This window comes from Pithys albifrons, chromosome 3, assembly GCF_047495875.1.
Source record: "Pithys albifrons albifrons isolate INPA30051 chromosome 3, PitAlb_v1, whole genome shotgun sequence".
Classification (NCBI taxonomy): Eukaryota; Metazoa; Chordata; class Aves; order Passeriformes; family Thamnophilidae; genus Pithys; species Pithys albifrons.
The window spans coordinates 79,933,917-79,944,779 of record NC_092460.1 but is presented as its reverse complement, the minus strand read 5'-3'; the positions used below and the strand labels follow the sequence as shown (position 1 = coordinate 79,944,779).

General features: G+C 37.3%; 1 protein-coding gene across 4 annotated transcripts in view; it reads right to left on the bottom strand.

Annotated features, from left to right (window-relative positions):
* Positions 1-3,499: 3,499 nt before the first annotated feature.
* SPAM1 (sperm adhesion molecule 1) overlaps positions 3,500-10,863 on the bottom strand; it is a 44,235-nt gene continuing 36,871 nt past the window's right edge. For 2 of the 4 annotated variants that reach the window (XM_071550007.1, XM_071550006.1), the window contains 3 exons: positions 9,158-10,345; positions 8,906-8,995; positions 3,500-7,095 (listed from right to left, as the gene is read on the bottom strand). In XM_071550007.1, coding sequence (XP_071406108.1) covers positions 6,391-7,095; positions 8,906-8,995; positions 9,158-10,126 — 1,764 coding nt within the window. In that variant the 5' untranslated portion in view covers positions 10,127-10,345 and the 3' untranslated portion in view covers positions 3,500-6,390. The remainder of the gene's footprint in view (positions 7,096-8,905; positions 8,996-9,157; positions 10,346-10,863) is intronic. The other 2 variants (XM_071550009.1, XM_071550008.1) reach the window with 2 other exon arrangements.

Below are 10,863 nucleotides of genomic sequence, written 5' to 3'. Positions count from 1 at the left end.
ACAATGCTGATTGTATTGGTTGATGAAGGACATTCCTAGACGTATAAACAAGGCACACAGTGAGTGTGGATACCTGTACTATTGAAACCTAGCAAATTCATCGCAACATTTTGACATTTGGTTTTCATGGTGATTTTAGAGACATAATTCATCAATTCAGGGAATGCAGTTTGTGACAAAATCTCACTAGTTGCATCAGTTGGGCCAAAAAATCTGGAAGCTCTTGAGATGGTTCTCAAGAGTAGTTAGTTCTGGGCTAGCTGTAGAGATTAAAAACTTCATGATTTTTCATGCCCTGGTTTTAGATTTTAGTCAAAATTATTCATAGTGTAATTCTAAGATTTTTTTTTCAGATATTCATTTATTTGCTCTTGTAAATTTAATTGCACATTTCCAAAAGGGAGTTGGACAGTGGAGCTGGTCCTGCTATCCAACAGGAATTATTTTTCATTGCTTCTCTCAAATATATCTGCTTTCCTTCTGATTTTTTATTCAGTGGCAGGTCTCAAACAAACTAAACAAGGTGCTTTTTTTTTCCCCAGTAGCATAAGGCTTTGCCATGGATACAGAAAGTACCTTTCTCCTAATGGTGTTCCATAGCATTGGTGATTTGAGTTAGAGTCAGAATTTTGAATGCCATTCTTAAGCCTGAGGCAGTGGTGGTACCTACAGCAGTGTCAGAGTATGTTACAGCTCTTGAAGTCGTCTGAAAGTTGATGGCACAGAGAAAGGAACCTGATGAGCTGCTGTGTTGGTGGAGAGTACCAGAATTCTGCTCCTTCACTTGCCCCTGAGTAGCAGCCAGATGGCAGCTCGACACATATGTACCTCCTCACCAGCGGTCACAGATTTACCACCAGGGCCCATTTACACTACACTGAACTGGGGAGATCACTGGAGAAATGGGTGGAAAAGTTGACTTTGAGGAAATGGATTATTCTGTTTAGATGAGTAAAAAGACCAAGAAATAACCCACAGGCAGAGCAGTAATCTTTCTTTTTTTCTGCTATGTATATTTTTATTTTTAAAAATTCATTTTGGCCGAAGCAATTGCCAAATTTGGGGTGAATACGTGAAATAATTCTGGCTGCCTTAAAGCTGATAAATGTAAGAATTTCCCTCATCTCCATATATCACTCAGCTGGTGATGTGTGGAATAAAGACAGTCCATTTGTGAGAGTGGTTTCTGGGAATGAAGTGGATCTGATTACTGCATGGGTGAAAACTCATAAAATTGAGCAGTCTCTGTCTTTGCAAGAATTTTTCCAATATTAGATTTTTCAATAATGCTTAAGGCTTGTAGTGATGGAATTTTAATGAACTACCTATTACAGATTCAGTAACAGTCTGAAAAAAGCCTTTTCAGGTATATCCTCATAAAAGGCTGGCAGAGGATGCACAGTTAAATTCTAAAATATTAATTCAATTGTACAATGACTGAAGTATTTTACAGTGTCTATGGGTCAAAATAATACATGAAAAAGTTTTGAAGGGTTTGTCCAAGTTCAAAGATCTGTTATATTGTTCTAAAATCTGTTATGTCTTTTGCAAAGCTATATGATTAATAAAGGCAATTCTTTATTTTACAGACAATTTGGTAACAGAATATTACAATTAAAACTATTGCAGCCTTGCTACATTTAGTAGCTCAGAGGACATTTGTTCTTGCTGCTAAAAGCCTGAGCTGGGGCCACAATTGTTATCCTGTGTGACTGTAAACAAGTCACTTAATGTTTCTGGGAAACATTTAACCACTGATAAAGTATTTCACTTTTCTGTCTTGTCCATTGAGATTTACACAATGCAGGAGCAGTTTAGCAGTGTTATGGGGCCATGCAGCACCTAGCTTATCGAGTCTTCCAAGTGCTCTGTTTCTGGTTTCTGAAGGCTTAGCAAAGCAGCTTACTCCACTGCAAAGACTTATTTATGCATACAACAAAGAATCTTATGTTTCAGGTGACAATGGTGGTGATGCTATAAACACGTGGTTGGCAAAACTTGACCTGAATCAACACTGCGTATCCAGACCTTTCACATTTGGGGAGAAACAAAGTATATGAGACTCAGATCTGTAATTCAGAGCACTACCAGGGAGATCAGATCACGTTCTCTGTATATTAAGCATGCATTTTAGTGACAGTTGAAGATCTTGGAATCATTAAGGTTGGAAAACACCTCCAAGATCATAAGAGTCCAACCTTTGTCTGGTGACTACCTTTTCAGCTAGACCGTAGCACTAGGTGACATGTCCAGTCTTTTCTTGAACACTTTGAGGCACGGTGACTCCACAACCTCTCTGGGCAGGTATTAAGCAGAAGAAGCCTTCAGATGAATGAAATCCCCAGAGAGGAGAGCATGAGAAGAACTAATGTCTCACTGGTGTTTTCAGGTTTGTCTTGATATACCAGATGATTGGGGAAAAAAACCCTGTCGAGTAATTGTGCATATTTTCTGCTAATGTGTTAGGGAGTGACTAATCATCTTTTCTATTTGTAGGCCAGAGTCAAGCAACTGCGTTGCTGAAGGGAACAGAAAGATTGTTGAACCTTTCAGTGAAAGCTTTATAAGGTACCCGCCAGAGTCTGCATGCATCATCCATGCCCTCTGCTGGCCAGAGCCTCTGAGGCTCTTCAGTATGTACCTTAAATTCTAGTCACTCCATTGAGGGAAGAGGTGCAAAAGGATTCCTGTAAGGACTGCTATGCTGATAGAGTGGGGCAGATTAAGGTTTTTAACTTAAAATGCTGTGGTTTGGTTATCTGAACTTGGTATATGCAGTTCATGATGAAACAATGTATAGGATTTACACACAGTCTGTTACTAGTCCAGTGCCTTTAATTACTGGCTGCCCCAGCAGTAAGGTACTTTGTGCTTTGTTGTGACATTAACCATATTATGGTTATGGGATGTTAAAGCCCTTTGCCTCCTTTAAATGGGTCATTACATATACAGCAGTGTCCCAGTGTGATGCAGCGATTAAAGCAAATCTTGGTGAACTCCTTGGGATGCTAGTTGCATCCTAGACTGTCTGCAAAGTGGTCTTACTGGCCTCTCAAAATATCTCTCCATGTTGTTATTTTTAATACAGAAAAGAAAAAAAAAGTGAGGCAGGGACTGGACTATACTTTCACTTCTGTTCAGATTCTGTACGTGCCAACTCCTATCTCTCTTTGACGTGCCAATATCTTTGCATTTCCCAGAATAAGCAACACAATAAACTAGATCCAGATTCTTCAGACAGAAAAGCAGAATTTCAATTAAAATTTTAGCAAAATGTCTAGACATTTTAGAGGGCATTCCAGGTAGTTAAACAGCTTTCACTTAGACCCTTTCATCAAACCCACTTTAGCAATTCCCTGTCCCTAAGTATTGCCAGCCTGAGTTCTGCCTAGAACAGAGAAATACAAAATAATGAATGGCAGTCAAAATTAACTGTTCCTTTAGTATTTAATCTTGAAAAATACAAGAACATAAGAAATGAAAACTGTAAGGGTAACTAATGATTACAGGAAATACAGTGAATGGAAGGAATTATTTTTGGAAGGGGGCCCACTTCAAGAGAATACAAGTTTGGTTTTGAACATAAGATAGTCTCTAGCAATGCAAGGTATAGCACCCATTTCCTTCACTTCTTCTTTTACTCCATGGAGACTCATTGACTCCATGATGACTCTTAATCATAGAATATAGGTTAAGACAAATATAATACAGAGCAAAATAATGTATTTGGAAAATGCTGTAATTTAACACACATCAGACCTAAATCCTGAAGTCTGTAGGATTTAAAGCAAGAATTGCAGTTACATGCAGGTAACATAAATAATCCTGAATGAACACTTGAAAAGGGGTTGGGAAAGCATTGTGCATCAGAGCACAAGATAGATCGCTACTTATACATGCACCTTAGGAAGACACAGTTTATTGCAATAGTCTGCTTTCCTCTCACCTTCCTTTTACTTTTCTCATCCTGGCTACTCTCAAGAAAAAAAGAGATGGGATCAGATGGTAGGTCTAACATATCACTTACTGTGTTCCTTTATCTTTACAGTGAACCTTGGGGAAAGGTTGTCAACATTAAGTACCAGGTAGGTAAAAGCCATCAAATGGGAAGAGAATGGTCTGTCCACATTCTCCCCTGCTTTACTCTTTCAGTTCTGCAGTTCACTTCCTCTGCATCCAGTAGGAGGTCCTGGTGCTCTGTTTCAACTGTTCTGTGATTTTAATTTCTCTTTTCTCCTTTTCTGGTGATTTCCTGTTTTCTCCATTACGAATGTTCTACTTGCTATCAGTTGACTGATAGTCAAAATATTTATGACAGGACTTGTAGATTTTGTGAACCTGCATGTTGTTTTAGCACAAGGTGCTACAGATCTGGTGTCTTGCAGAGCGCTGGATGGAAACAAGCCTAACCTCAGGAAACTTTGCCAAACATTTAACAGTAACACAGCTTTTGAACTAGAATTCTGTATGCCAGTATAACATTTTAGCCATGTAAAAGCATTCTGAAAAAAATAAAACTTCATATAAGTCATGTAAGTTTTGCTAAGATATTACCAGTGATATTTTCAGTTTTCAGAAACCCTTTGATAATTACAACTGTAGTCCAAAGGGAGTTCAGGCACAGGAGTTATGATACTGTGACTTTTGTTTACCCAAGATGAAATAACCAATATCAAAGCTGCAGTGAAAAAAGCATGCATTTACAAAAGTGATCAAAACCAGCTGGATTATTTTGTGCTGAGCAGTCTGCTACACATATATTTTTTATTCATGATTCCACTTGAAACATTAATGGCAGAAATAGCTTTGACTTGTGGACTTGTCACGGTAACTGGGATAAGAAAATTGTCACATCCTCTCGATAACTTGCTGTTCAAAAGCCATGAAACATTATTTCTCCATGTTTAGTCTAAAAGCTTCATCTATTTTTCTGCACCTCTGTTATGACCAACAACCTGCAAATTCAAAGAGAATGGATATAATATGTGTTTTCTGCTAGATTAAGGAATGAACTTCTCATAAGTAAATGGCGACTATATTGAAATCCTGGTTATTTTCATTAGTGAGGCAGGCAGTATCTGTGGGAAAGGGTGAATTATTTATGCAGATCATGCCTAGCTCTAGGGAGATATTTTAAAGTGCCAATGCCAGCAGCCACTCTTAACACATCAGAAGTTCAACCATCTATTAAGCATCTGACTGTCTTGGTTTCATAATTTGAAAAGGTTAGTTTATCAAATAAACTGCCATTAATTGCCTCTAAATGCTTAAACTGACTATATGTGAATCATAGCTAGATTCCTGATAGGATACTGGGACTGGTTTTCTTCTGAGATATTTCTGCTACCTTCACACTGCTTTTGGCAATGGAATAGCATTAAGCAAATACTGTGAGTTCTGTCAGCAGACTGGATCAAAAAAGGTGGTCCTGAGACTGGGGACTATGGGACCTGAATAAAAGGAGTTCCAGATCCCCATCTTTCTACCTTCCACTCATCTTGCTACCTTCCACTGCTGGGTTTTCCTAAGGAGCAAAGTGATTGCCACCAAAGAGACTGCTCAGGAAATAATGAGGCATAAAGTCCCACATTCACAGACATTTGTCCTAATGGCATATACAGCCCTGTCCAATTGCTAGGGATGACTGGATGGGGAAACTAGGACTTGTGACCAGTGCTGGCAGGGAGTGCAGAGGCAGAGCAGATGAGTTGTGAGTATTGGCCAGACAAAACAACTAGAAGCCAAGGAAAGAGATCTGAAATAAGGGTTTGTGAGAAGAAAGGATAAATGACTAGAGCTGAAGTTTTAAGTAATGAAGCTATTATATTTGAAGTCAACAATTACATTAAAGTTAGAACCTTTTGAAGAGTTAGAAATATATTTGCTTAAAAGAAAAAAATCACAGCTTCCCTATCGATGTTGTGGAAAGTGGAGAAACATTACACCAATCAGATAAATTTTATGCTGCAAAGTCCCACAGATCTAAAGTTAAGCCAAATATTTTTAAAAGCTAATTCCATTCATATGGAATTAAATTAATTCTTGCATAGAGCATCAAAACTGATTACTTATTTTATATGTTATATATTTAACTGTTTTAACTTGAAGTACGCAAAACAGCACTGTCAACAATATTTTTTTAATACAACAGTTAAAAATGTAAACGGCAAAAACTGTTTCTTATTCTGGATTATTCTCTCATATGGTATAGTCAGTATTTACAGATCAGTATATCTTTGGCACAAATAGTAGTTTATAGAACTAAACTGAAGAAATACATTCAAGCTGAAGTGTCATCTATGAATTAGAAAAGGTTACCTGATATAGATAAGGCCATAAGCCTTCAGGAATGATTTTTCTGTTTGTTTTGTATAAAAGAGCTTTAGAATTTCAAACATAGCCAGGGAAAATAATATTCTCACTTTCATGGGTTATTTGTATTAAGGTTCTCAAAAGCAGAATTAAGCAAAACAGATTAAACATCCTTATCTTATAGGATGAAGAGCTACTGAAAGTACGAGTATCATTTGCTTCTAAATCATATCTACTGGCAGCTGTGACAGTGTTATATTCTGCAGTTGTTATATTAAGTGTATTATTTCCAAAAGTAGATTGGAAATCTTCTATTTCAGGATGTGTAGATAATGTCACCTTACTTTCAGAGGTAAATGAAAATGCAGTTCTGTTAGGCAGGATCTTTTCTTCAGAGGCTTCTATGTTAGAAAGAGAATTTGAGGATATCTGAATGCAAATATCTTCTGAAATGCAAGCATGGAGGTAATGGAGGTCATTTATATCAGCTCTAGTTTCACAGCTGTGCCCTGCATAACAGTGGCAATCAAATTTTTCTGTCAATGTTTGCAGATCCTGAAATGATGGTTGCCCTTTTAGAGTGTATTTCCCATCCTTTGCCATTTGAATTACAATATTCTCAGGGTTCAAGTGAAGATAGTCACTGGAATTCCATTTTTTCCGTGCACAAGCACCAGAGTCTTGGCATAACACTTGGCTACAGATTCTGGCTGCCATTGTGACATTGATGAGGTATGGGGTCAAAGTCCTCCTGAGGTAGTTGTCCAGAATTCTACAGGTATTCTGCAAAAAGAACATCATACCTCCATAGTTTAGTATGGAAACCATTAAAATACTATCATTCTAATAACAGTACCATAGTGTATATCTATGAATGTTTCTCCTGAGGTTTTGATAATAGCTATAACTGATCTTTGGAAGCAAGTTTATCTTAGAAGCTGTTATAAAATTCAAGGATTACAGCAAATTTACATTGTGTAGTTGCTGGAGATGTTATAAAAAGCACTTATATCAGAAAGCAGACAACTTTAAGCTTTCATTTTATCTCTATATTTCAAGTAGCTTTTCGAATCAGATGCATTTAAAGAAGTTTCATGAAGAACTGAAGTTCATTTTTATGTCTTGAATAGTTTGAACATTTCTTGGGAAAAAACATCACTTCTCCAGCCTGAACAAATACTTTTTCTATCAAGCCATCTCTGTGAGACTTCAGCTTTCCCCTAGCCTGAAAAACTAGGCTGCAAGGTAGGGAGCTTTCATGTCACTTTTGAATGGAAAGAACTTGGGTCAGATGATCAAATTGAAATTATACTAAGAGAATTGATCATTCTAACTGGTAATGAAATTGGCATATAATCTGTGTATGCTTGGCACAGTTTAATAACCAGAGGTTTTGGGAACTCCTTCTTTATTTCTAACACTATGTCTCCTTAGGCAATTGCCCAATACCACATGCAGATTCAGCTGATATTTATACCCATAGAGATCACTTTGGTGAATCTGAGGTATACGGAGGTTTTTTGGTTTTCCTTTTAGGTATATATAAAAATACTTCCAAGAAATTTTGGTTGATGCAGAAACACAGCCTTTCAAAAAGGAAATATTATTGTGAAAGCTGTAAAAAAAAAAGTACAATTAGTGCACAAATACATAGTATGACTGGGCTGTGGAAAGTTCTTCTTGCTCACAGAAATCTCAACATTCAGGCAATAAAAGTTACTGCTCATCTATGTTCTGATATTGTGATAATGGGAAAAAATGTTCCAGGTGAAACTCCTTTCTCAAGGGCAGGCACATAAAAAAAAGTCAAAGTGGGATGCTTTGGGCGATAACACCCTTACAGAGCTGTGGAAGTTTATTCTGCCATGCTTTCTGTGATAGGAGGAGTGGCAGGGCTGAGGAGTTCCAGTTCTTTGCACTCAAAAGACTTCACTAGAGTCTTCCCATAAAATAGTTGGTTACATCTAACTTGCCTGGATATGAATGCACTGGTTCAAAAGATTTATGAGAATATCCATGTAACAGTGTTTCTCAAACTATGTATTTCCCCTTCCTAAAACAAACTAGATGTTTTTAACTCTTCTGACTCAGATCTTTCATACAATTAAATGAATCAATGCAGTACTTACAACACACAAAACAAGCTAGGGCTGAAATTTTGCAGGCTGACTCCTCCTAGTGTTTGAAATATTATTGCCAAGTGCAACACTTCAAAAAGCAGAAGTGTCTTTTAAAAATTGTTATGAACAAGCCCAAGCAGTTTTTTCTTTACCTCATGACTAGAAAGTAATGAAGACATGGCAATTCTTTACTTATGTTGATTTAAAAAGTGCTAACTTGCCTACAGTTATGATGGCTTGTCCAGTTACTCAGAGCCAACAATACTGGTACTTTGAAAGATTGAACTCTTGTTCTGTGTAGTCAATGGTGATCTTCGTAGGCCTCAGATGTGCTTGGGTTTTGACTACAGAAAACTGCTGGCAATATGGAGTCATCATTTTAAAAGTAGAAGATATGATGTACGTAACAATAATGCTTTATATCCTTTTAACTTTATCCTTAAAAATTCCATGTAAAAGTAGAACTGGCATACCTTATTTTGTGTTAAATTCATATCACCCCATATCACAATTCCAGAAGCACCCAGTGCAGCAGATTCTCCGATGGTATTTACTAGATCTACCTGAGGGAAAATGTGCAAAGAATTACTAACATAAGTAATCTATAAAATAAGGGCAAAAGGTATAATGCATATAGTAAATTACAAATCCAAAATAACTATTTTGAAGACAGCAAGCAATTACACGTTGTGCAAATGTTTTGGTCTAGGTCTAGCTTCACTCACCTCAGAGAGATATTCCTCGTAGACATCTGTGAATACTGGACGTGTGTATACAAAAACTGGAAGGGGGTGAGTAGAATTAGAGACATAGGAAGTTCTAATGGCTTCCTGAACTCTGTTGCGAACAAAGAGCTGGGCATTTGTGGAAGATCTTAAGGCTGTCTCTAGATAGACGGATGGAAAAAGTGCTGTGCTTTTCTCCCACAACCAATTAAGCTCATTATTTCTTTCTATTTCAATATCTAAACAGGTTCCTGTATAATTATGTGGGTTTTGTTTGTAATCATAGTTATAACAGTCTGGATAAAGGTAATATCCCCACAGACGGTTTGGCTTCATTTCTATGCCCAGCTTCAAAGTTTCCAACATAAATGATTTTGCTGCAGCTTCAAATTCTATTTTAGCTATAGTTCTGGCTTCAGCTTCTGATAGACTGAGGTCTCTCTGCTGAACTAGTTCAATGGATTCCTGTCTATAAATATCTTTTGATCCCCAGTTCCTTATCCAGACAGGTCTCCAGTTTTCCCAGTCAATGACAGCCAATCCAAGCTGTTCATCCAAAGGAATATAGAACTGGATGTCCTCTTTGGCTTTTTTTAAATGATTCTCCAGCAGTGAGAGTTGAGGGAGTCCTCCATTGAACGCCTCTCCTGTGACTTCATTTTTGTAAGGGTAGTAGCCAAGCCTGTCTGGATAGAAGAGTGTGATGTTTTGCCCAATGGATGTTTTCAGTGTGCTTCCAATAAGAGGAAAAAAATTCATGTCCAGCTGCACTCCAGTCTTTTCAGTACAAAGTTCTGTAGGAGCATTCCAGATAGAAAGAAAAGGTGAATTAGAAACAAGTGGGCGAGCTCTTATGTTCAGCGATGAGCAGCAAGAAACTAGAAGAGTGGTGAACACCACACCAGATGCTACAGGATGTGTACAGGTAACACAGATGCCAAAGCTTTGTATTTGTCTTAGAGTTTCCATTGTAGCATGTGCAGTGACATTAGGTGCTTGTGATCAGACAAAAATTAAATGCTCTCTGGGTGTTCAGGTTGGTAATCTGTCAAAAGCTTTACCGTACAATATATTTCTTCAGATTAATACCTATTAAGCAGTATTCATTAAGTTTAAAATAGGGGTGTCCTGTTTACAAGTCTTTCTGTCATCTCAGGCTGCAGGAAACTTCTCAACAACTTTTCAGACCTAATGCAGAAAAAGAGGCAACCGTAGAGAAAGTAAGAAATTATAAATATTTCATTTCTAACCATGAAACAAATACCATTTGTGATCTAGAATATATTGGAATGTTTGAATACAATTCCCTTTTGAAGGAAAAGAACAATGTACAATCATGGGGGAATAAGCTGTATTACATAAAACTGTAGATATAAAACTGACAGTGGAATGGTATTCAGTGACTCATGGATCAGAGTGAGTGTGCTTGGAAGTAGTCCTGATTACTGTTGTCTGTAAACACAAGCAGTTTCACAATGGCTTCTCTTAATCAGCAGTAATGTGTATGTAATATTTCTCACCTACCTCAAAATAAATTTCTAGATCTTAAATTTATTAATTTTACAGAGAGCTTAAGGGAAGACACAAGATAATGCAAAACTGAAACACTCACTGTTTTACACTTCCAAAAAAACAATCCATGTACATCATTTGAATCAGTGAGGTATCTGAAATATTGTAGGCACTCTATCTCCTGTTCAGAGAGA